Consider the following 24,778-nt stretch of genomic DNA (forward strand, 5'->3'; position numbering starts at 1 on the left):
TATCATACGGAATACCTCAGACCCTAACCCCATGATCCATTTACCACCTCTGTAGTTTTGTCTTATATACGGGGCCATACAGTGTGTAGCCTCTTCAGACTGGATTCTGTTGCTGAGCAACATACCTGTACGACTCCTCCATGTCCCCGAAGGGGGGTGAAGGCTCGTTCCTCTCTGCTGCTGAACAGCATTGCATTGCAAGCATCGGTGACTCAAACGAATTTGTCCCTTCCTCTTCTAGGGTCTTGGCTGAGACCGCTTCTGCAATAAAAGATGAACAGGAGAAAAACATGTTTATAACATGTATACATCCTTTGTACGTGGGAGGTGCTCAGGAAGACTGCTCAGCTCCCTGAAATGGCCCGAATAATCCTTTTATTATTTTTTTTAATTTTTATTTCTTTATGATAGTCACACACAGAGAGAGAGAGAGAGAGGCACAGACACAGGCAGAGGTGCAGGCTCCATGCACCGGGAGCCTGATGTGGGACTCGATCCCGGGTCTCCAGGATCGCGCCCTGGGCCAAAGGCAGCGCTAAACCGCTGAGCCACCCAGGGATCCCCCCGAACAATCCCTTTAAATACTGTCTTCAGCTAAAGACAAAGGCTTTGGGTGGGGAGAAGGCCTGTCGGGGAGGCTGTTGGACCAAGGACAGCGCGCAGGGGTGAGGTCGCTGCGCAGGTTTCCGCTCAGGCCTGCGGCACCCCTGAGAAGTCCCGGGGATTGTCCTCCTGTCCCCCTGGGGCCGGGAGGGGGCTGCTCCCACACAGGGAGGTTTCCTTTATAAGTGTGACGGCCGCTCACTACAGGACAGCTTCCACTCCGTTTTCAGAGTCTCCGTTATCTGCTGTTTCTGAAAATTAATTAGCCCCAAATAATCCTTGGCATAGTGTGAGGTGCACCACAGTGTGCTCATGGATTCACTTGCTGAGGACATTCTGAGTTCTTTAGCATTTTAGCCATCTGTAAGGGCATCTCCTTGTCATCAGGGAGCTCGGCCCCCTCAGGACCCGCCGCGGAGGAGGTGGGTGCGCGTCCACGCTGACCCGAGCCTCCTCAGTCCCGCCGCGGAGCAGGTGGGGGCGCGTCCACGCTGACAGGAGCCTCCTCAGGACCCGCCGCGGAGCAGGTGGGGGCGCGTCCACGCTGACAGGAGCCTCCTCAGGACCCGCCGCGGAGCAGGTGGGGGCGCGTCCACGCTGACAGGAGCCTCCTCAGGACCCGCCGCGGAGCAGGTGGGGGCGCGTCCACGCTGACAGGAGCCTCCTCAGGACCCGCCGCGGAGCAGGTGGGGGCGCGTCCACGCTGACAGGAGCCTCCTCAGGACCCGCCGCGGAGCAGGTGGGGGCGCGTCCACGCTGACAGGAGCCTCCTCAGGACCCGCCGCGGAGCAGGTGGGGGCGCGTCCACGCTGACAGGAGCCTCCTCAGGACCCGCCGCGGAGCAGGTGGGGGCGCGTCCACGCTGACAGGAGCCTCCTCAGGACCCGCCGCGGAGCAGGTGGGGGCGCGTCCACGCTGACAGGAGCCTCCTCAGGACCCGCCGCGGAGCAGGTGGGGGCGCGTCCACGCTGACAGGAGCCTCCTCAGGACCCGCCGCGGAGCAGGTGGGGGCGCGTCCACGCTGACAGGAGCCTCCTCAGGACCCGCCGCGGAGCAGGTGGGGGCGCGTCCACGCTGACAGGAGCCTCCTCAGGACCCGCCGCGGAGCAGGTGAGGAGACGCCGCGCTCACAGGACCCGCGGAGGATGCCGCGCTGCACCGACACGGGGTTTCCGGGCCGTGTTTGCGGTGACCTGGGGTCCCGCGCGGGGCCGTGCCGGGGCTAGGGTGTCCCCCCTTTCTGGGCTCGGGATCCCGTGGGAAGCTGCGCTCAGCCTTGTTATGCGCCACACGGATCCGGGTCCTGCGCCCCCTCAGGCCGTCTGCAGTCGTGGAGCTCCCGCCACCGCCGCCTCCGCCTGCAGGGTCCTCCCGCGTCTACACTGCTTCGGGGCTGTTGGCTCTGTGCGCGTGACCACGCCGGTGGGAGGTTCGAAGGACTGCGCTGACCCCGTAGACGGCCTCGGGGAGCGGTATTTTCACAGCATCGGGTCTTCCGGTCCCCGAGCTCGGAGGGTCCCCGTGGCCGCGTGTCGCCCTGGGTGTCCCCGGGGGTGCGGGTCGGGGAGCAGGCCTGTCACCTGTTCATTATTCCCTGCGGAGGGAGGCAGCTGGGCGGCTGTGTCAGAGGAGCGGCCTGGGAGCAGCAGGTTGAGTCATGGAGGCTCCTCAGGGCCGGGCTGCAGGGTCAGGGTCTCCCGGGGGACCCCGGCTTCCCCTGCTGGGGCCTGTCGCCGGCGACTCTCCTGAGGGGTCCTCCTGCTGGGGCCTGTCCTGGACATGGGGCGGGCTCCCCCCCCAGCCTCCCTCCAGTCCTCCCCCAGCCTCCCCTCCAGCCTCCCCTCCAGCCTCCCCCCAGCCTCCCCCCAGCCCCCTCTCCAGCTCCCTTCCAGCCTCCCCTCCAGCCTCCCTCCAGCCTCCCCTCCAGTCCTCCCCCCAGCCTCCCCTCCAGTCCTCCCCCCAGCCTCCCCTCCAGCCTCCCCCCCAGCCTCCCCCCAGCCCCCCCTCCAGCTCCCTTCCAGCCTCCCCCACAGCCTCCCTCCAGGCTCCCCTCTAACTCCCCTCCAGCCTCCCTCCAGCCTCCCCCCAGCCTCCCCCCCAGCCCCCCCTCCAGCTCCCTTCCAGCCTCCCCCACAGCCTCCCTCCAGGCTCCCCTCCAGCCTCCCCTCCAGCCTCCCCTCCAGCCTCCCCTCCAGCCTCCCTCCAGCCTCCCCTCCAGTCCTCCCCCCAGCCTCCCCGCCAGCCCCCCCTCCAGCTCCCCTCCAGCCTCCCCCCCAGCCTCCCTCCAGTCCTCCCCCAGTCTCCCCTCCAGCCTCCCCTCCAGCCTCCCCGCCTAGACACCCCAGTGCACCTACTGTGGGTTCCCCTCATTCACTGTCACACTTGTCACCAGGTTTTGCTGGAGGGCTGTGGAGAATTGGAAATCCGAGACCCCTGCCTCCTCTGCACTGCAGACACAGGGGCCTCCGGGGCGACCCTCGCGCAGGCCTCTGGGTGACAGGCGGCCTCCCGCTGCGGCTGAGCTGGGCCCAGGTGGCACTTGGCCTCCATCACGGAGCTGGACGTCCTCTGCTCCTGGCGAGGTGCTGACGTGGGTGCGGGAGTCACCGACTCTGCGGAGATTTCAGACCTGCAGGAAACCTGTCCGCGCAGCACAGACACTCTGCACCCCTGCCCCTAGATGCCCCGGCCGTCGTCCCCTCACCTCGGCTGCCCCTTCACAGGCAGCGTCTCAGCCAAACCCGGGACGCCCTCCCCAGGATGCAGCACACAGCCCTGTGGGAGGAGATGGCACAGATGACGCATCGTAACCCGAGCACAGCTCTCACCTGTGTCCACCTGCCCACTGTCTAAAACGTCTTTACCATTCGGATCCAGTATCCTAATTCAGGTGAGGGTTAGGCTTTAGGATTAGGGTTCAGGGTTACAGTTGGGTGACAGAGGGAGGCGCAGGCTCAGGGTTTGTGCTGTGAGGGGCCCTGGAGGTGTGTGTGGCCTTAGGTTTTCTATCAGATTACTCTGGTTCTAGCTCCTTTCTGGGTTTCCAGATGTTACCAGTTGCTTCTGTGTTACTCCCGTGCTTTGGCGCTGCTCTGGCGGCCCTGGTCCCTTGGGGTTCTGAGCCCGGCTTTGGGCTGGGTTTTGTCAGAAGAATATCTCCGGTTAGGATTGGGGCCCGGGACCGTGGGGGGTCGTATCTGTTGGGTGGGTGGAGACCTTCCCAGGGGGCTGAGTTGAGGGTGAGGCTCAGGCTTGGGTTGGTGCTCAGGGCGCCGCTGAACGGGGGCTCGGCTCAGGTCAATCTTTGGATTTCCCTGGTGGAGGCTACTTGCCGGCCTTCCAAACCGGAGGATTTCCTGCTGTGTTGCTAGCTGAGTCTTCTGGTGTCCTTAGGTACCCCAAATCCCCCAGGGTTCAGAGCCAGGCTTTGGGTCTGGGTCGGGTCAGAACCCAATCCAGGGTTAGGGTTAGGGCCCAGGAACCTGATAGGCCCCGTCAGCCGTGTGTCAGAGGGACTCTGAACGAGGGTCTTGGCTCGGGGAATCCTTTGGATTTACTCCTTTGAGCTGTTTTCCTTTACTCCACATGGCACGATTCCCTCCTGCGTTGCTGGTCGAGTTGTGTGCTGTCGCCCGTGTTCGAAGCCAGGCTCTGGGGAGTGGTCCTGTCAGAAGCCAACCTAGGGGTAGGGTTAGGGCCCAGGAGCTTGGAAGGATCCTATGTGGGGGTGCTTTTGAGATCTGCCTGGAGGGGCAGCCCTGGTGGCTTAGTGGTTTAGCACCTGCCTTTAGCCCAGGGGCTGATCCTGGAGACCAGGGATCAAGTCCCACGTCAGACTCATGGAGCCTGCTTCTCCCTCTGCCTCTCTTTCTGTATCTCTCATTAATGAATAAATAAAAAAATAATAATTAAAAAAAAATGAGATCTGCCCGGATAGTTGAGTAGAGGGCAAAGGTGAGAATGAGGCTCAGGCTCAGGGTTCGTGTTCAGTGGGACGCTGAATGTGGGGCTTCGCTCAGTGGGTTAGGGTTAGGGTTACAGGTTAGAGTTTAGGATTACTGGTTATAGTTAGGGTTAGGGTTGGATTTAGGGTTAGTTTTTATGGATTAGGGACTTGGGCTTAGTGTTTGGTTTTTGGCTAGTGATAGGTCTAGTGTTAGGCTTAGGTTAAGATTAGGATTAGGATTAGAGTTAGGGTTAGGGTGATTATCTGTTTACAGGTAGAGATTGGATCTGGTCATGTGCCTGGCACTGGGACTCCCAGTATCTTCAGTGGGTTAGTTTTAAATGTTTTGTTTAGGTTTTGGGTTACAGTATGTGCCTGGCATCAGAGGCATTCAGAGGCCTCTCCAGAGAATCTAACTCCAGGCCTCTGCTGAGGTGAGAATAGACCTGGTAGGCATCTCCTGAGCTGGGATAAGGAGGGCATTTGTGGCTCTAAATACTCTTTATTTGGATTTTCAGTTTGCCTTCTGTTTTTATCTCTTGTGCTCACCCATTTCCTCAATACTAACAATTGTTATTATAAAGTTTAACTTGAATTCCCATTTGTTAACACGGTATAATATAGTTTCGGGTGTCCGACATAGTGATTTAACCACTGGTTACAACTCCTGGTACTCGTCACAGGTGCCCTCCGTCATCCCCATCCCCCATTTCCCTATCCACCCCCCCCATTCCTCTGGTATTTATTACTTTATTCTCTATGGTTAAGAGTGTGTTTCTTGGTTTGCTTCTCTCATCTCCCCCCCCACACCGTCCCTTTGCCAGTTTGATTGGTTTCTTAAAATCCACACGTGAACACAATCGTATGGTATTTGTCTTTCTCTGACTGACTTAGTTCATTTAGCGTCAGTCCTTTCTGGTTCTCCCACGTCGTTGTCAATGGCTTCATTCCATCCCTTCTGATGACCGAGTGACATCGCAGTGACTGTATTTCCCCCATCGTCTGTGCCCACTCATCTGTCGGTGGACGCCTGGGCCGGGTCTGCCGTTCGGCTGCTGTTGATGACGCTGCTACAGACACTGGGATGTGCGTCCCCCTTCGAATCTGTATGTCTGTATCCTCGGGGCAAGTACCTCGCTGCGCAATTCCGGCATCGTAGGGTCGCTCTACTTTTAACTTCTTGAGGCTCCTCCACACCATTCTCCACAGTGGCCATACCTGGTCGCATTCCCACCAGGAGTGTAAGGGGCTCCCCCTTTTCCCCAGCCTCACCAACACCTGTTGTTTCTCGTGTTGTGAATTTTAGCCATTCTGACGGCTGTCAGGTGACATCTCATCGTGGTTTGGGTCTGCATTTCCCTGGTGATGGGTGATGCTGAGTGACTTTCCGTGTGTCTGGTGGCCATCGGGATGTCCTGTTAGAGACAATGTCCATTCATGTTTTCTGCCCATTGTCAGTTGGTAATTTGTGTTTAGGATGCTGAGATTTATATTTGCTTTATCTGTTTTGGACACTAACTCTTTATCGGATGCGTCGTTTACAACTATCTCCTCTCATTTTGTACGTTGCCTTTTAGCTACGTACGTAGCTTTTAGGCTGTAGTTGCTTTTAGGTTGTTTCCTCCACTGTGCGGAACCTTTTCAACTTGATGAAGTCCCAATAGTTTATTTTTGCTTTTGTTTCCCTCGCCTCAGAGGCGTATCTAGAAAGAAGATCCAGTGGCCAATGTCAAAGACATTGCTGCCTATCTTTTCTTCTTTTTATGGTTTTAGGTCTCACATTTAGGTCCCTAATCCATTTTGAATTTATTTTTTACATACATGGTGTAAGAAAGTGGTCCTGTTTCATTCTCCTGCACGTGGCTGCCTGGTTTTCCCAACACCGTTTGTTGAAGAGACTGTCTTTTTGCCGTTGGATATTCTTTCCTGCTTTGTTGAAGATTAATTTTTTTTATTTTTATTTATTTATGATAGGCACACAGTGAGAGAGAGAGAGAGGCAGAGACACAGGCAGAGGGAGAAGCAGGCTCCATGCACCGGGAGCCGGACATGGGATTCGATCCCGCATCTCCAGGATCACGCCCTGGGCCAAAGGCAGGCGCTAAACCGCTGCGCCACCCAGGGATCCCTGTTGAAGATTAATTGATCATAGAGTTACAGGTGTGTGTCTTGTTCCGGTTTTCCGTTCTGTTCTATTGATCTAAGGCTCTCCTTCTTGTGCCCGCACCATACTCTTTGGATCACTAGAGCTCTGTAATATAACTTGAAATCTGAAACCCCAGCTTTGGTTTTTTTTCAACACTGCTTTGGCTATTTTCAATCTTCCGTGGTTTGTTGTTGTTTTGTTAAAGATTTTATTTATTTATTCATGAGAATACACAGAGAAGGGAGAGAGAGAGAGAGAGGCAGAGACACAGGCAGAGGGAGAAGCAGGCTCCACGCGGGGAGCCCAACATGGGACTTGACCCCGGGTCTCCAGGATCACGCCCTGGGCCGAAGGCGGCGCTAAACCGCTGAGCCCCTGGGCAGCCCATCTTCCGTGGTTCTATACAAATTTTAGGATCATTTGTTCCAGTTCTGTGAAAAATACCATTGCTATGTTGATGGGGATCGCATTAAATGTGTAGATTGCTTTGAGCATAATTTGAGAAGAATGGATATTAACTCTTCTTTATTTTTTTTTATTTTTATTTTTTTAAATTTTTTTATTTATTTATGATAGTCACACACACACAGAGAAAGAGAGAGAGAGAGGCAGAGACACAGGCAGAGGGAGAAGCAGGCTCCATGCACCGGGAGCCCGACGTGGGATTCGATCCTGGGTCTCCAGGATCACGCCCCGGGCCAAAGGCAGGTGCTAAACCGCTGCGCCACCCAGGGATCCCTAACTCTTCTTTAGATGTCCGGTGGAATTGCCCCGGAAAGGCCATCTAGTCCTGGACTTTGTTTGTTGGGAGATTTTTGATTGCTGATTCAATTTCTTTGCTGGTTATCTGTCTGTTCCAGTTTCTTATTTCTTCCTTTTTCATTTCTGCTATGTTATCTATTTCTAGGAACTGATCTATTTCTTCCAGGTTCTAAGTTGTTGGCATATAATTTTTCATAATGTTCTCTTATAATCGTTGGTATTTCTGTGGTGTTTGTTGTTATTTCTCTTCTCTTATTTTATTTGGGTGATTTTATTTGGGTCCTGTCTCATCTTTCCTTTTTTTAAAAAAGATTTTATTTATTTATTCATGAAAGACACACAGAGAGAGGCAGAGACACAGGCAGAGAGAAAATCAGGCTCCATGCGGGGAGCCTGATGTGGGACTCAATCCCCCAGGACCCTGGGATCCTGACTGGAGCCAAAGCAGATGCTCAACCACCGAGGCACCCAGGTGCCTTGCTGATTCAATTCCTTTGCTAGTTATGGGCCTGTTCACATTTTCTATTTCTTCCTATTTCAGTTCTGCTCATTTGCACATTTCTAGGGATTTGTCCATTTCTTCCAGGTCTCCCAGTTTGTTAGCGTATAATCTTTCATACTATTCCCTTATAATTGTCTTATTTTTCTGGTGTTGATTGTGATCTCTCCTCTCTCATTTGTGATTTTATTTAGAGAATAAATCTCTTTTAATAAATCTCTTCTCTTTTCTTGTTGATGAGGCTGGCTAGGGCTTGATCCATTTTATTAAGTATTTTGAAGAACCGGCTCTTAGTTTCGCTATTCCATTCTACTGTTTTGTTGTTTCTGTATTGTCTATTTCTGCTCTCATCTTTATTATTTCCCTTCTGCTGCAGGCTTTAGGCTTTGTTGCTGTCCTTTTTCAGCTCAAAGTACAATGAAAGTAAACAAAAATAAGTAATATATAAGTTATATACGTAAAAATTAAAATCAAGCAATTAATAAAAAAGAATCGAAGAAAAGAAATGAAAATAAAGCAAGCACAAAGTACAGAGGAAGCTCGACCCTGCTCTCCCCGCGGAGCTGGAGCTCTGCTGCCCCTGCGGTCCGGTCCGTCCACCTGGCGGCAGCGAGGGGTCGGGACGGGGTCTTGGGGCGGGGCCGCGGCGCTGACGTCAGGTGCGCACCTGCGTCGGGGGCGATGCACCTGCCTCGGAGCGGAGCGATGCACCTCCCGCGGGCGGCGCTGTGCTGCCCCAGAGCCTCGGCGCTGAGGGCGGGATGCGGGCGGGGGCGGCGGGTCCCCTGGGACTGGGGCTGAGCATCCTGCCCCCCCCCGTCTGCAGGGGCCTCCGCTGCTTCTGCAGACCCTGCGTTCACCCTGCCTGCGACCCAGCTTCTGTTTGTTTTTTGATCTCGGACAAGTGACTGAGTTTCAAACCTCCAAGTTTTAGGGGCTGCCCTGGGGGAGACCTATGCTCCTCCCGCCCGGGAGGGTCTCCTCCCACTTCTGGCCTTTGCTGGCCCGGCCCAGGGACGCGGCCCCGTGACTGCACAGGGGTTTGCAGTTTGTGGCCACACAGGGCAGACAGCTGGCCCTAGTCCCGCGGCTCTCGGCCGGGGTCCCCGCTCCTGGGCCTGGGGACCGTTGGCGCCCCCGTCCTTGGGACCCCGGGGACCCTGAGCCCACCCTGTCGCTCCAGGGGCCGCCCCCCAGTTCGCCTCCCGAGCACCGTCAAGGCCGGCGTGTCCCCCACTCTAGCAGACTTCTGGAAGTTCTGACTTTGTGCTCTGCTGCTTCTAATACTGTGCGTAGACCCGTCAGCTGGCTCCCTAGCAGACTTCTGGAAGTTCTGACTTTGTGCTCTGCTGCTTCTAATACTGTGCGTAGACCCGTCAGCTGGCTCCCTGCCCCTGTGGGATCCCGGGCTGTGTCTCCCCCAGACCAACTGATTGATTTTCTTTTTAAGATTTTATTTTTCTGTCATCTCTACACTCACATGGGGCTTGAACTCTCCGCCCCAAGAACAAGAGTCGCGTGTTCTTACGAACCACACCGAGCGGCCAGCCTCCCTTTGATTGATTGATAGGTAGTAATTGAAGCCGACGTGCTGCCTGTGTCAGGGCAGAAACTGAGCCCCCGCGTCGAGGTGCGGTGGAGTCATTGGGACCTTGATCGATGTTAAAGAAAGCAGAGCCTCCCCGGGAGCCCAGGGAGCGGGGCCCACACACGTGACAAGTTGGCCATTTCCTTGACCAGGAGTCATTTGGCTGCCGATTTATTTAAATTGCTATTCAATGGCGAAGGTTGTTCTAGGATGGGGATACAGAAAGAATGTTCTAGGTTCGGAGGTAGCTAAAGCTCCCCCGTCATGGACTTGATGTCCCAGTTGGGTGCAGAGATAGGCGAGCCAGCAAAGAGATGAGAAACATGGCCCTGGGGTGCCTGCCGGCCTGGTCGGAGTGCCTGCCGACCTGGTTGGGGGACCTTGGTCTCAGGACTGTGAGTTTGAACTCCATGTTGGGTGTAGAGAGGACATAAAAATAAATGAACTAACAAAGCATGACATCGAAGGTGAGTGCTCGCTTCAGGACAAACCTCAAAGCGGACTGTGTCTAACCTGCGACCTGTTCTTATCGCCCCGCTTGCACTCCTTGGCCCAGATGACGTCCTCCACGAGGGACGGTCCTGCCCGAGTGGGAGTGGGTTTCCTTCCCTGTAAGGCCCGTGCCTCCCCTCGTTCTGCAGGACAGAAGAGCCGTGAAGGCACGAGCTCGGGGATCAGCATAAACCTCAGCGATGATCCTTCCCGATCCCGGGAGCCAGAGCTCGGCCTCCTTTTGGGACCCGACGTCATAAAGAAGCCTGTGTGGTCAGTGGCTCGGATGCAGGGTGGAGGCCGAAGGAGAATCAGGAAGAACAAAATAGGGGAGAAACCAGAAGCTGAAGGAGAGGAGGACAGATGTCAGCATCCGGAGCCTTCGCAGGGACCCGGCGTCCTTTCCCAGGAGGGGCCCCCCTCTGTAGGGTGCTTCCCGCCGCCCCGCGCTCCCCGTCGGCACCCGTAGGCACATCCCCGGGCCTCTAGCGCCTCTGCAGCCGTGGTCTGGAGCGTCCTCCTTGTGTCCTACTGGGAACCCCAGCGTCATGTCTGTAACCGTCCGGCCTCTGTCTGACAATGATCGGGGGATTCTGACGTTTGTTGGGTTTGGGGTGTGTGTGTGTCTGTCGCCGTGCCGCGATCTGATCCTCGGGCCGCGTCGTCCTGACGCCGAAACGGTTGAAACACCATCATTTCTGGTGCTGGCGCTGGGCGGCTAGCTGGGTTCTCCTGGCCGACCCGGGCTCCCTCGTGCCATGCTGTCCCACCGGAGGGTCACCTGAGCTGGAAGGTCCGGCTCGGCCACATTCCCGTGGGTGGCAGTGGGTCCCCACCGAGCGCCGGCTGCTTCTCTTCTCCCTGATGCCTCTCCAGCGGGGAGCCAGACCTCAGGGCCACCCTGCGGGGGAGCTCCTGAGGAGCCAGCTGCCCATGGGGGAAGCCCTGGGGCTGCCTGTGTGTGGGAGTCGGGGTGGGGACGGGGCTGGGGTCCCTCAGTCCCCTGCGCTGCCTGCCCCCAGGCCGAGCCCCACGCTCACCCAGCCCCTACTCTCTAGGGCATGCAGGGTGCCCTCCACACTCTGGTGCGAGAGATCCAGCAGCACCAGGTGTGCACGCTGAGCCCACCCGGTGAGGGTGGCCCAGGTGTGTGAGCTGCAAGGGCCTGCTGTCCTGATGTCCCCTCCGGGGCCATGCTGACCGCCTCGCGGGCCCTCTGTGCCCCAGGGAGGGGAGGAAGCACCCCGGAGCCCGGGCAGCCCAGGCCCCCTGGACAGAGGGGGCACAGACCTCCCAGGGCGCTTAGCACAGACCCTGGTGACCTGAGGCTCCCCAGCTGTCACTCTGTCCCAGGCCCGTCCTGGCCGCGGGCACAAGCTGAGTCGCAGTAGAGTCTGGGGGTCCTGACCCTGGCGTCTGGCCGCCCCTGGAAGGCACGTGGGGACGTCAGCTGTGTGTGCCTGGTGGCGCCCCTGCAGGGGCTGGTCGGGGCCTGGGCGGTGCCCCCTCCTCCTCTCTGGGGGTGTCTCCGCACCCCATGCACAGAGCTCCAGGAGACACAGAAACGAGCCGCCTGTGCATTTTCACACAACAACACTTTATTGAACTTGCAACAGCAAACGGGCTCAGAGCCAAGGGTGCGTGCCTTCCCTTTCCTGTCCTTAGAGGAAAGCGGGAATCCCACAGGGGTGCGGGTGCTGGAGTCCCCCACCTGGGAGCCTGTGCGGACTCGACTCCGGGTGGGGGCACGTGTCCTGAGGTTGGGGCATTGAGAGGCGGTTCTGAGGACAGCAGGGCTGTCCTGCGGCCCATGGGCTCCTGCGCTGGGTCCCCGCAAGGCAGCTGGACCCCGGCCTCGGGCCCCCTGGGGCCGGGGGACTGACTGCTGGAGCCCCAGCACGTGGAGGAGCCTGCCTCCTGGTGTGGGTGCGGGTGGGGCCCATGGGCCTGCCCCTGCTGCCCTGCCCTGGGGTGTCCCGGGATCCCCAAGGCTGCCCTAGGTCAGCGACCTGGATCTGTGGGGCACACCCAGGGCCCAGGACTGGCCACATCCAGCTGTGAGAGGGCTCGCTCAGCCCGGGGCCAGAACGCAGGCCTGGCCAGGGCCCCGGGGCGCTGGATCCCATTAGTGCTGGGCCTGGGGGGGCTCAAGTCGCCCCTGCCCCCACAGAGCCCGGGGCCAGGCCAGCCCAGGTCCCTCCGGGTCAGGGGCTGGTGTCCTGTGCGGGGGGTGCCGCCCTCCGGGAGGGACAGCAAGACGAGGCAGGGCATGGTGACGGCGGGCCAGAGCCTCCAGGCCCCCGCCCTCACCGCCACGCTCTGCCCCCAAGGCCCGCGAGCATCGAGCTGCCCCGTGGACGCGGAGGGCGAGGGTCCCGGGCCTGTGCGGGGCCTCGGGGCAGCGGGCTCAGCTCCGCCCTGGCTCTGCCCTGGCTGTGCCCGTCACTGCCCAGCGAGGGGCACGAGCTGCAGTGGCCGCGGGGCAGGAAGGGTGTCCTGGGCCCGATAGCGTCGTCCCTAGGGGGCTGGGGGAACTCCGTGATGGGAGTCCCGGGGGTGCTCCAGGGCCTGGTCCGTTGCGGGGCCTCTGGGGTGGCCCAGGCAGGTGCCGAATGGAAGGGGACCCTGTTTTTTGTTTTGAAGCCCACCATGTCCGGGGGCCGCCTGCCTGCACCGTCTTGTTGCACTGGGAGGGTGGGGAGGGAGTTGCAGCGCTGGGGGGGAAGTTGGACGATGGCCTGGCTGGGAGGGGGTCCAGGTGGTTCAGGCTGGGTGGCTGGGCCCGGGGAGGCCTGCTCCTCCACCCTGGGCCGTGTCTCAGAGGCCAGAGAAGGGAGGAGAGGCCCGGGACTCTTGCTCCAGGCCCAGGGGCCTCGTGGGGAACTCCTCAGGTCCCGCTGGAAAGAGGCCGACGGGGTCAGCGTCTCCAGCAGGCTGTGTGTCCCCCGCTGGGGGCCCTGGGGGTCCTCATGGCTCCCGCGTGGCCCCCCGGCCTGACCCTGTGCTCAGCCCCCCACACTGGTGCCCGGGCCCTGCAGTGGGTGCCCGCGCGCCCAGCCCTGGCCTGGGGTCCCCGAGGCTGGAGCAGAAGAGGAGAGCCCCAGAGATGAGGACGGGGGCCCCGGGGGCTCTGTCCCCTGTGGGTGGCCCCAGCAGGCCGAGTCGGGAGGGACCAGGGCCCTGAGCCCACCTGGGGGGGGGCAGGTCGCACCGCATCCTCCGGAGCTGAGTCATGGAGGCCCGAAGGTGTCTGAGCACCGCCTCGTCCTCCAGGGCCCAGGGCTGGGCCAGAGAGTCCTGGAGGAACTCCCGGAGCCCTTCCAGGGGCAGCTTCAGGAGGCGCTCTGGGCGTTGGGCGAGAGTCAGACCCAGAGGGCCCGGCCCTGGGGCCCCCAGTGACCCTGGGCCAGTGGCTGGGGTCCCGCTATGCCCAGGAGTGCCGTGGGCAGTGCGCTGGCCGGGCTGGCCCCTGCCCGCTGCTCCTCTCAGGGAGCCCCGCTGCACCTGCCTGCCCCGCCGTCCCCCCGCCCCAGGTCTGGGTGCTGCTCAGAGCACAGGGTCACTGCCCCTGCCCCCTCCCCCCCGCCCGTACACCTGGGCTCCCAGGGGCTCACTTACTCCTGTGCACCTTGAGGATGGTGTAGGCCATGGCCGTGAGCACCCTCTCCCCATCGAGTACGTAGGCATCCCACAGCTTCAGGGTGAGCGAGAAGGGGGTCTAGGGGACAGCGGGGTGGGAGGAGCGGCCTGAGCAGGGCCCCTGGGGGGCTCGGCTGGGGCTAGGCTAGGCCTGCCATCTGCCCCCCGGCTGCCTCCGATGAGGCCCCATAGCCCCGCCCCGTGCGTGCCCTCCTCCCAGGGAGATCAGGGCTCCTGGCCGCTCCGGGTTCCACCTCCCGCACCCCTGGGGGCACAGACTCTGCCCGCACTTGACGACACCACGCCTCAAGAGGACCCCAGGCTGGCCGCCCGATGGGCCGAGGGCCCGTCCACACCCCGGGCTGACCCGGCCTCCCCCGGGGGAGCTGAGGCAGAGACAGCCCGCGCCCCGGCACCTCGTCCAGGGACCCTCTGGGCTTCTGCAGGATGGGCTGGGCTGCGAGCCTCAGCCTCAGGGCCCCGGGGTCGGGCCTGGCTCGTCTGGGGGGTGGGGCTGAGCTGGGCCCTCCCCAGGGGCAGGGGGCAGGTCCGGGAGCGGGGATCCCGGGGGGGCCTCACCTGGCCAAGGAAGCACTGCAGGAACCACTTTGGGGTATAGATGCCGGTGGACATCTGCTCCTCGTCCTGGCGGGAGGACAGGAGGTGCTCAGGCCCCACGCCGCAGCCCCTGGAGCCGGGTGGACGCGCTCCCCACGGCCCAGCCCAGCCCCGAGGGCGCCCCCGGGCCCCAGGGGGAGGAACGTGACCCCAACTCTGGGCAGCTCGGAGGGCCGTGCCCCCCACCCCCTGCCCCGGGCCCCGGGGACGGAGCCTCAGGAGCTCCCACTCGCCATTTGCTTCCTCAGGTCGGGGAGAACTCTTTGGAGGATGCGCTCGTGATGAGCCTGGAACCTGAGGAGCTTCGGGAAACCCGGGATGAAGAAGGCTGAGAAGGCCCCAGGCCCCCACTGTCAGGGCCTCCTCCTGCACCAGGCGGGGTGGGGGGTGTCGGGGCAGGGGCCTCCTCCCATGCCCTGACCCCCGTGTGCCCACTGCCCTCGGAGCCCTGACTGGACCCGCTCTTCCCAGAGGGCAGGGCTGCCTCCCAGGCCGGGGGCGCAGGGCCCGGGGACCCCCGTCCTCACAGAGACCCCGCGGGGTGTGGGCTGGGGGCTGAGGACCAGGCCCAGCTGCCCCAGCACCCTCTCTCCTGCAGGGGCCGCCGCCGCGGGGACAGGAGGGTCCCCAGCCCCGAGGGGCAGCGGGTGCAGGCCACGGGGAGGGTGATGGGCGTGCCCAGCCCTCTTTGGGGCTTGGGAGTGAGGCTGGGGGCCCCTGGGAGGTGGAGACACTGCCCCCTGGGCCTCGTGTGGCCGTGGGCTGGCAGGGGGGCCTAGGGTGCAAGCAGGCAGCCGGGCAGGAGGCTGGGGGAGCAGCGGGAGTGCAAGCCCGGCCTGCAGACCGTGGGGCGGGTGGCCGTGGCTCCGGGACTCCGAGGCCACTGGGGAGGCGGGGCCCTTGCCCGTGGCGGGACGGGCTGGGGGGTCCCCGCCTGCCCCCTGGTGCAGCAGCCTACAGGGAGGCCCTCCTGACTCCCCTCCCGCCCGACGGCCTGGAGGGCCCCTACCATGCATGGCGTGCCTGTCGTTGGTCATCAGCTGGGCCAGCGCCCAGAAGGCGTCCTCCTCGGGCAGGAACATGAGGAGGATGGCCGCGATCTCGCTCATGCCCTGGCAGTAGCCCACCTCCTGCAAGAGCCAGAGCCCCACGGAGGGCATGCGCCCCGAGGCCCCCTCTGAGCCCTCCCCGCTGGCGTCAGGCTCCCCCGGCTCCCTCACAGCCCGGGCTCCTGGAGGGGGCTCCCAGAGGGCGGGGGGGCAGGTGAGGGCCACCCGGACCAGCTCGGGCGCCAGCACCCCAGGCCCCGCTACCGAGCCCTGCAGCCGCCGTGACAGGGCCCCCGTCCTCAGACCAGCAGGAGGGGCCTCCGTGAGCTGTGCCAGGCTGCAGGGAACCCGCCAGGTCTGGAGACCCCCTGGAGGGCAGGTCGGGGGGGGGGGCCTGACTGTGGCCCCTGGCAGGTCCCACGAGGGGAGCTGGGCCAGGACACCCCGGGGGGCCGGGGAGCGTGTGAGCTGGGGTCCTCGGGGACCCTTCTGGAATGCGCCGTGGAAGGGGGCGGCCTCCTGGGCGCCTCGGCCTCGTGCCCTTCAGGGGAGTGGGAGCCTTCCCCGCCTGGGTTCTCGTCAGTAGTGCCGTCTGTCGGGGTCCAGACCCGAGCTCTAGGACGGCCGCGGTGCACGCGGGGGCCCCGGGCAGCCCTAGCCCTCGGGCACGCAGGCCCTGCCTCCCCTTGGAGGTCTGCACCCCGCCCCCTGCCCGTCCTGGAGGAGAGAGACCCTCCCTGGCATCTCGGGGCCGTGGAGCTAGGGCCCTCCCTAACTGTGAGTCCCGCTGGTCACAAGCACTCAGGACAAGGCCGCCCGCGGGGCAGGAGGCGGGGGCAGGGACACTCACGGTGTCGTACACTGAGCAGGCCGCCAGCACGTGGAACAGGGCTCGCTGCTTAGGAGGGGGGACAGCGGGGGGCTCTGCTCAGTCAGCCCCCGCCCAGCGAGGCCGCCGAGGTGCCGACACCCGCCCCGCAGGCCCCGCAGCCCGCAGGGCCCCTCCGCGGGGGCCGATCTCTGGGGTCAGGTCTGCGCACGGGGACAGGCAGCGACCTCACACGTGCAGCGTGCCGGGGGTTAAGTGCACCCTGGGGTGTCCGACGCCTCCGAGCGCTCCCGCCGTGGGGTGTGCAGCTCCGGGCTCCCCCAGCACCGCCAGCGCCCACGGCCCCCCCCCCCCCCCCGCACGCCCCCTGGGAGCCAGTGCTCCTCCTGCCCCGGTCCCTGCAGCCCCTGACGCCTCTCCTCCGCTGCCCTGGCCTGGCCTGGCCCCGTGTCCCGGGAACACCACCAGCCCCACATGGCCCCTGCCCCGAGCCCACGCAGCCAGGGCGGCCGTGGCCCTGAGTGCACCCCCAGGCCTTCCCAGGTGTCCCTGGGCTGGACTCTGTTGGGGGGACCCCGGGCCCGCCCATCCCAGAGCATCTCGGGGCTCCAGGTCTGAGCCGCCGTGAGGAGAGCAGGGAACGTCGTGCAGGTGTGACCCCAATACAGGCTGCGAACCTCTGGGATCACTATCTGAGCGGGGGGGGTACGGGGTGCGGCCCCCTCAGCACTGCCGGGAGCCGCCCGATGCGCCCCGCACGGTGGCCTGAGTCTGCACCCTGGCTCCGCGGCCCCCGGGAGGGGGAGGCCGGCTCCCCCTGGGCCTGGGGTCACAGGTCAGCCTGACCCGGCCACGCTCTGAGGGCCGCGGGGGCCCCGGGGGGCAGCAGGTTCCCTGCAGGGAGGAGCACCAAGTTCTCGTGGGGAGACGGTCCGAGCGGCCCCCCGAGAAGCCCAGCCACCCTTGCCTGGAGGCTCCCCAGCCCCGTCCCTGGCGCCCCTGCAGGTCACCCCTGGGGTCCCGGGCTCCCACACACCCCGCCCGCTGCACACAGAGGTAGCTGCACCCTCCTGTCGGGGGCTCCCTGCCTTCCCCACCTCCCCGTGGCCCCTGGGGACTCTACGGGACACCCGGGCTTCTGACAGGAGCAGGCCATCCAGAGAACCCCAAGGTGGCCGGGGAGGCTGAGCATGTCCCACAGGGGGCAGCTGCACCACGTCCTTGTGGGGGGGGTGGGACCGATAGTGTAGGGGTGGGGGGACTGGGGGTGTGGGGGACGGTGTGGGGGGTGATGTAGGGGGATGGCGTGGGGGCGGTGGTTGAGGGGATGGGGTGGGGGGCTGCAGACACAGGGCACCCCCTTCTCTAAGGTGCACACGGAGACGTCTACAGATAAAGGCAACCCCAGTCTGGGGTTTGCTGTGACCCCTGCCCCTGCCCCTGGGGCCCCGTGTGCTCAGCGCAGGGCCTGCCTGGACCGGGGCGGCATCTGGGGGTCGTCATGCTATGTGTGCTCACCAACTGCAAATTGTCTAAGATAAAATGCCCAGAATTCAGAAGTACATAAAGCACCGAGGGTGGGTGTCACCCTGATCTGTCCGACCCTCGTCGGGTCCATGTGTCCCGGTCCAGCCGCGGCCATGCACCCCGGCCCCCAGGTCCCCTTCCTGCCCCCCACGCCCCCACCCTGGCCCCCTGCTCTTCACGGGGCAGCCCCTCACCCCCTTGGGGTTCAGCTCAGATGGTGACCCCTGGAGGCCCCATCCTGGGGCCTCCCCATCCCCAAGACCCTGGGGGTGGGGGCACGGGGGGTCATCCCCAGCACCCTACCATGTGGCAGTGTGTTTGCTGCCGTCGCTCCCCCCGGCCTCGGAGACCCCGTGTCCCCTGCACAGAAGCCCCCGGGCCTCTCCCAGCCCCCGCACCCCGCTGGCCCAGCAGCCTCACCCGACCCCGTAGTGGTCCCAGAACATGGTGTGACTGCGGAACGTGCAGTTGACGTCCAGGTCGATCTGCATGATGTCCCGGGAGGAGACCAGGGCCGCCTCCTTCATTTCCTGCGGGGAGACCCTGGGAGGAAGAGCCGGCGTCAGGGACACAGACCCCGACCTGTCAGCAGCTGCCATCCTGGGCAGGGAGCCCTGGGGCCACCATGGGAGTGTGTCCTGCAGGAACCTCCACCCTTCCCCTGGGAGGCTGGGGACAGCGGCAGTGCCCACCGTGCCCGCGGGGCCTGCGTGAGGGCCTGTGCCCAGCTGTCGTGGGTGGGGAGGGGACTGAGGGTCAGCCCTGGACAGGGAGGGGACATGGAGGATCAACCCGGGTGGGGAGGAGACATGGGGGGTCAGCCTCGGTGGGGAGGGGACACGGGGGTTCAGCCTGGGTGGGGAGGGGACATGGGGGTTCAGCCTGGAGGGGAGGGGACAGGGGGTCAGCCCTGGACAGGGAGGGGACATGGAGGATCAGCCCGGGTGGGGAGGGGACATGGAGGGTCAGCCCTGGGCAGGGAGGGGACCGAGGGTCCACGGGGAGTGGACGGGTCCCACCTGGTATTTCCTGGCATTCCTGGCCTTAACCTGGTCGACTTTCAGCAATCGCAGACACACCTGTCCCCGCACCTGGGGCGGGACCCCCTTGTAGACCAGGCGTCGCAGCTGTGGGGAGGAAGGCAGTGCTGGTGAGAGGGGCCCTGGGCGGCCCCTTGGAGCCCAGGGAACACGAGGCATCTAGAAGTTTCCGGCTTCGGCTCCAGGGTGTCTGCGGAGAGGCTGGGTCTCCCTGGAGCTGGGCCCCGTCCCCCACAAGGAGCAGGGACCGTGGCCCAGACCTGACGCTCCCCCACCGCCGTCCCGGGGCCTGGGGAGGCTCAGGCTCCCAGCAGACTCTCCCCAGGCAGGGGGCTCCCCCGAGGACGGGGCAGGAGGACACTGAGGGCGGCCCCCCAGCCCCATCAGGACAGAGAGCCCTTGGGGGCACCCAGCGCCCCACCTTCTCGCTGGGGAGGTAGCGGTCCCATTGCTTGAGCATTTTTATCCATTTGTCCGCGCACCGGGTCTCCTGGCGGAGTTTCTGGAAGAGGACAAGCGGGGGCCGCAGGTGAGGCTCCAGCTGCAGGAGGTGGGCGCTCGGGCCGCGTCCAGTCCCCCGCGGGACCCGGAGGAGCCCGGAAGGCACAGGGCCCCCCGTGGACCGCGGCTCCGGGTCTGGGGTGCGCTCCCGGCAGCCCGTGCAGCGCTGGGACGGGGGACTGGGGAGACGCCCTGGGATGTCCTGGGGGATGGGGTGCAGACAGCTGGCCCCAGCCCCCTCCACGTCCTGCCCGGGGCCCAGGATGGGCTCTCACCTTGGCCTCGCGGGGGCTGGGGCCGGGCAGCTCCTTGTCCCTGGAAGGCAAGAGACGCAGAGCCCCGAGGCCCCGACCCCACAGCCACACACACCCGCACCCCCGTCTGCACCCAGGGGCCTGGGGAGGGCAGGGCTCCTCCAGGGAAGGCAGGGGCTGCCAGCGGCCTGAGGGTGGGCGGGGGCAGCGTCTGGGGGGTCTGAGAAGGGTGTTTGCTGGTGGTGGGCTGGGCGGGGACCCCTCGGTGCCCCCAGGGGGTGACCTGCCCCCCTCCTCGATGGACCAGCCCGAGAGCTATCAGCATGGCCCGGGTGCCCCGTGACCGTCCTGCTGAGGTCCCCCCGCCTCCCGAGGGCCTGACTGCCCAGCGTCCAGCCGGCCTCCCCCTGCCCCCTGGCCATCCCCCTGCTGTCCCCTCTGCCACCCTGGCCCATTTCACCTCCTGTCCTGTTGGAGCCCCTGAGCACTACCACCCCTGAGCCATCTCAGCAGCCACCGGGCCATGAGCAGGGCTGAGGGGGCCCCACCTGGGGTCTCCAGCGACCGTCAGGTTCTCGTGGGGCTGTTGACCCATCAGCCTCATCCCCTGAGACCTAGGCCACTGGGCTGTCCCCTCCCTCGTTCCCGCCCAGGGCAGCCCCCTCCTCCTCTTCCCTCCTCCTGCCTGGTCGGGCCCTCCCTCTGCGGCCCCCGACTCCCTGCCCTGGCCTGGTCCCCGGCATCTACTTGCAGCCCCGCAGAAGCCTTCGGGACTGTGGGGACCCTGGCTGGAGGCTGTGGGTGAGAGCACCCCTGCAGACTCGCCCCAGACCAGGCCGACCCTTACGGAGAGCATGCCCCGGCCCCTGAGCCCCTCACAGGCAGGATCCCCTGCTGGAGGGACTGGACACCCCCCCCCCCCGGATGCAGGAGGCAGACACCTGGGCCTGCCCAAAGCAGGCGTGGGGGCCCCTCCTCTGAGTGTCCAGGGGCCTCCCCCGGGCCCAGCTCCCTTCCTGCCCATGTCCCGGGTCGTCCTCTGGGGTCTCTCAGCTGCAGCCCAGTGCAGACATGGCCCTCAGAGGGCTCCAGGGGACGAGGTCCCGACCTGGGGGGGTCAGCCTCCAGAGAGGTGTTCCTGCAAATGCCACCCTCCCTGAGATGGATGAGGGGTGTTCAGGGGACTCACTGCAGAAAGCCCTGGTGGTCGGTGACCTTGCACAGTGACAGGTCCTGCGGAGACCCTGCTTGGTGTGCCTGCAACAGAGGGGGCTCCGTGGTGGGGACTGATCAGAGCAGGGAAATGGGGACAGACAGGAGGGAGCAGAAGGGCTCCTCCCTTCCCTGAATCCTGAGGGAGCGCCGACCCTCTGAGATTGGCCGGGCACCAGAGGAAGGGCCTGTCTGCCCGGTGGGCGCAGCCTGACAGCCTCACCTGCTTCTATCTATCAGTGACGATCCCCACCTGGGCCTGACCTGACCTGGTGACTGTGGTCCCCACCTGGGCCTCACCTGGACTCGGTGACTGTGGTCCCCCCACTGGGCTTCACCCGGACCTGGTGACTCTGATCCCTACCTGAGCCTCACCCGGACCTGGTGACTGTGGTCCCCACCTGGGCCTCACCCAGACCTGGTGACTGTGGTCCCCACCTGGGCCTCACCCAGACCTGGTGACTGTGGTCCCCACCTGGGCCTCACCCAGACCTGGTGTCTCTGATCCCTACCTGGGTCTCACCTGACCTGATGACTCTTATCCCTACCTGGCCCTCAACCGGACCTGGTGACGGTAGTCTCCACATGGGCCTCACCTTGAACCGGTGATGCTGGTCCCCACCTGGGCCTTACCCGGACCTGGTGACTGTGGTCCCCACCTGGGCCTCACCCAGACCTGGTGACTCTAGTCCCCAACTGGGCCTCACCCGGGCCTGGTGACTCTGGTCCCCAACAGGGCCTCACCTGAGCCTAGTGACTCTGGTCCCCACCTGGGCCTCATGTGGATCTGCGACTCTGGTCTCCACCTTGGCCTCACCTGAACCTGGTGACTCTGGTCCCCACCTTGGCCTCACCGGGACCTGGTGACTCTGGTCCCCACCTGGACCTCACCTGGAACTGGTGACTGTGATCCCCACCGTGGCCTCACCTGGACCCGGTGACTGTGTCCCCCACTGGGCTTCACCTGGATCTGGTGACTGTGGTTCCTATCTGGGCCTCACCTGACCTGGTGACTGTGGTCCCCACCTGGGCCTCACTTGACCTGGTGACTCTGATCCCTACCTGGCCCTCACCCAGACCTGGTGACTGGTCCCCAGTTGGGCCTCACCCAGACCTGGTGACTCTAGTCCCCAACTGGGCTTCACCTAGGTGACTCTGGTCTCCACCTGAGCCTCATGTGGATCTGTGACTGTGGTCCCCACCTTGGCCTCACCTGAACCTGGTGACTCTGGTCCCCACCTGGGCTCACCTGGACCTGGTAGCTGTGGTCTTCATCTGGACCTGGTGACTCTGGTACCCACCCGGGCCTCACCTGTACCTGGTGACTGGGCTCCTCAGCTACCAATGACTAGGATCCAGGATGGACCCTTAATTGCTACTGACACCGGGACCATCCCCAGGGTCTCACTTGTTCCTGGTGACTATGGTCCTTGTCTGGGCTGACCTGGCTCATCCTTGGCTCTGATCCCCTCTTGAGCCTCCCCTGCTCTTGCAGGTATGGTCCCCCCTGTCATGGGTGTGTAGTGTCTATGGTCCCTTCTGGGCCTCACCTGATGGTACTGGGCCACGATATTGGCCCTTTGCAAGGCCAGCAGGGTCTCCGGGTCCTCCTGCATCATGCTGCAATCCAAACACATCCAAGAATGACGGCGCGTGAGAACCTTCCGAGGACACATCAGGCATCACACATGGGCCCTCGCTGCCCGTCTGTCCCTCGCCCACCTACAGTCTACCTTCCCAGCCACTGTCCCAGGACACGCTGTCACGCTGGGGTCACAGAGCACTCCCACCCCGGTATCAGGAGCACACGGGTGGGGGACCCAGGGGCTCCAGGGAACTGCCCACCTGATGCTCGGGGGTGACGTCTCCCAGCCCGGGACTGGCGCAGAGATGGTGGTGGGTGGGCCGGCCAGCGAGTGTCCCTGCGGGCTTGGGGGGGAGCGGGGATTGAAGGTTTCTCTTAGATTCCACAAGCACACGACCAAGGGGAGAAAGCGACGGACTGGACTTCATCAAAATTAAAACCTGATGCCAGCAAGAGTGAGACCAAACTCCCCACCCTGAGGGCAGCGATGTGTGAATAGCCTGAGGGGGGCCTGGGGGAGCACGAGGGACTCCACGTTCCAGTGCGTGAAGAGCAAGCCTGCTCACGGGACCCAGCGGGCACAGGGTGGGATGGGGGGGTGTCAGTCACCCCTGTTGGGGTCCATGCATCTAGGACAGGCTGGAAAAGTCATGGCTTGGGTGCCTGCCTGCACAGCACAGGGCTTACAGGGGAGCGGGGGTCCCGGGGGAGATGCCTGAGTTCCGACTGCAGCCTCCTTCCCTGGACGGGGGCAGCTGGGTGGCCGCTCTCACCCCGTGGGGCTGTGGAAGGGCTGTAGGAGCTGCTCACGGTCATCGCATGGGGGGTCAGGGTGTTGTGGACCCCAGCCCGGGAGGCCTGTGCCCCCACCCGGACCCACAGGCCCCACTGTGGCCCGCGGGGAGCAGGGATCAGCTGTCACTCACCCATGACCTGTCGCTGTGTGAGTGCCTCCTCTTTATGCACTGGGGTACTGGGGAGAGTGGGAGGGTGGGGGTACTGGGGAGAGTGGGAGTACTGGGGTACTGGGGAGAGGGAGGGTTGGGGTACTGGGGAGAGTGGGAGGGTTGGGGGTACTGGGGAGAGTGGGAGGGTTGGGGTACTGAGGAGAGACGAGTACTGGGCTACTGGGGAGAGCAGGAGAGTCAGGTCGCTGTGAGCCAGATCCGGAGCACAAGGGCCTCGGACGGTCTGCGGACGCAGAGTTGGCACCAGGCAGCAAGGTGGAACCCGGGAGCACCACAGTTCCGCCCAGAGTGGGGTCCCGCAGCATCACTGTGGGCAGGCGGGGTCCAATCAGCACTTAGCCCTTCACCTTGAAGGCCGAGGGTCCCGGGGGAGGGTCCTGTCCCCACGCTGGGCGGGAAGGGGAGGCAGGCACCCTCCCACATCCTCAGTTCCCATCCTCGGGCCCTGCAGGCCTCCCACCATTCTAGGCAGACTGGAGGTCACAGATGTCCCCCCGACCCCCAGAGTTCACAGCATGGGGTCGCACTTAACATTTGAGGGGCTCCTGGGTGGTTCAGTCGGTTCCACGTCGACTCTTTAGTTTGGCTCAGGTCAGGATCTCGAGGTTGTGGCGTGGAGCCTCGCGTGGGGCTCGGGCTCCGTTGGCTGAGGAATCCGCTCCAGGTTTCCCCTCTCCCTCCGCCCCTCCCCACTGCACCCTCTCTCAAGTAAATCTTCTAAAAATTAACATGAAGACACGTGAGCATCTTTATCCCCTCTGCAGAGGTGCCTTCGTGTGTGTAATGACCTTTCACGGACCCACCGGGAGTCCTACCAGAAACCCCTTTTCCTTGATATTTATTGAAGTACAGTCAACACACAATGTGACAGTAGTTTCAGGGCTACAACCAGTGACTTGACAATTCTGTGCCTTACTCAGCTCCCTCCACAAGAAGCGGTGTCACCATCTGTCCCCGTACATAGTTGTCACAACAGTACTGACTCTATTCCCTAGTCTGTATTTTCTAAATTTCTGTGACTTATTTTATTTACGAACCAGACGCTTATAGCTGTTACTATTGTTCATCTATGTCGCCCGTGTCCTACCCACGGCCCCTCTGTCCATCAGTCAGCAGGATCCATCACATTAAGCAGAGAAAGGACATGGGGCAGCCCCGGGTGGTTCAGCGGTTTAGCGCCTGTCTTCAGCCCAGGGCGTGATCCTGGAGTTCCGGGATCGAGTCCCACGTCGGGTTCCCTACATGGAGCCGCCTTCTCCCTCTGCCAGTGTCTCTGCATTTCTCTCTCTGTCTCTCTGTGTCTCTTAAGGATATATAAATAAAATCATAAAAAAAAGAAAAACGAAAAAAAAAAAGAAAAACGAGAGAAAGGACAAAAAGCATACGATCCTCTCAAGAGTTGCAGAAAAAACATTTGACAAAATACAACATCAAAAGCATAGTGGGTTTTGAGGAAATGTCTATCAACAGAATAAAGGCCACTAGGAAGGCCCGCAGCTGACATCATCTTCAAGGGTGAA

General features: G+C 62.8%; 1 protein-coding gene and 1 long non-coding RNA gene across 2 annotated transcripts; both read right to left on the reverse strand.

The window, feature by feature from the left end:
- Positions 1–13,003: 13,003 nt before the first annotated feature.
- LOC125753510 (USP6 N-terminal-like protein) lies at positions 13,004–13,793 on the reverse strand. Its single transcript, XM_049100394.1, has 2 exons — positions 13,655–13,793; positions 13,004–13,380 (listed from the first exon to the last, which is right to left on the reverse strand). The coding sequence occupies exons 1-2, from the start codon at positions 13,683–13,685 to the stop codon at positions 13,004–13,006; spliced, it is 408 nt and encodes a 135-aa protein (XP_048956351.1). The 5' UTR covers positions 13,686–13,793.
- A 5,721-nt stretch (positions 13,794–19,514) lies between these two features.
- On the reverse strand, positions 19,515–22,375 carry LOC125753543 (uncharacterized). Its single transcript, XR_007405627.1, has 3 exons — positions 22,256–22,375; positions 20,683–20,750; positions 19,515–19,554 (listed from the first exon to the last, which is right to left on the reverse strand). It is a non-coding gene; the product is annotated as an uncharacterized LOC125753543 (long non-coding RNA).
- Positions 22,376–24,778: the final 2,403 nt, after the last annotated feature.

Source organism: Canis lupus, chromosome 24, assembly GCF_003254725.2.
Source record: "Canis lupus dingo isolate Sandy chromosome 24, ASM325472v2, whole genome shotgun sequence".
NCBI classification, from domain to species: Eukaryota; Metazoa; Chordata; class Mammalia; order Carnivora; family Canidae; genus Canis; species Canis lupus.

Coding starts and splice junctions, on each gene's coding strand:
- LOC125753510 (XM_049100394.1), bottom strand. CDS start 13,685: ATGGCCTACACCATCCTCAAGGTGCACAGGA. Junction 13,381..13,654: donor CATCCTCAAGGTGCACAGGA/GTAAGTGAGCCC, acceptor CCCAACGCCCAG/AGCGCCTCCTGAAGCTGCCC.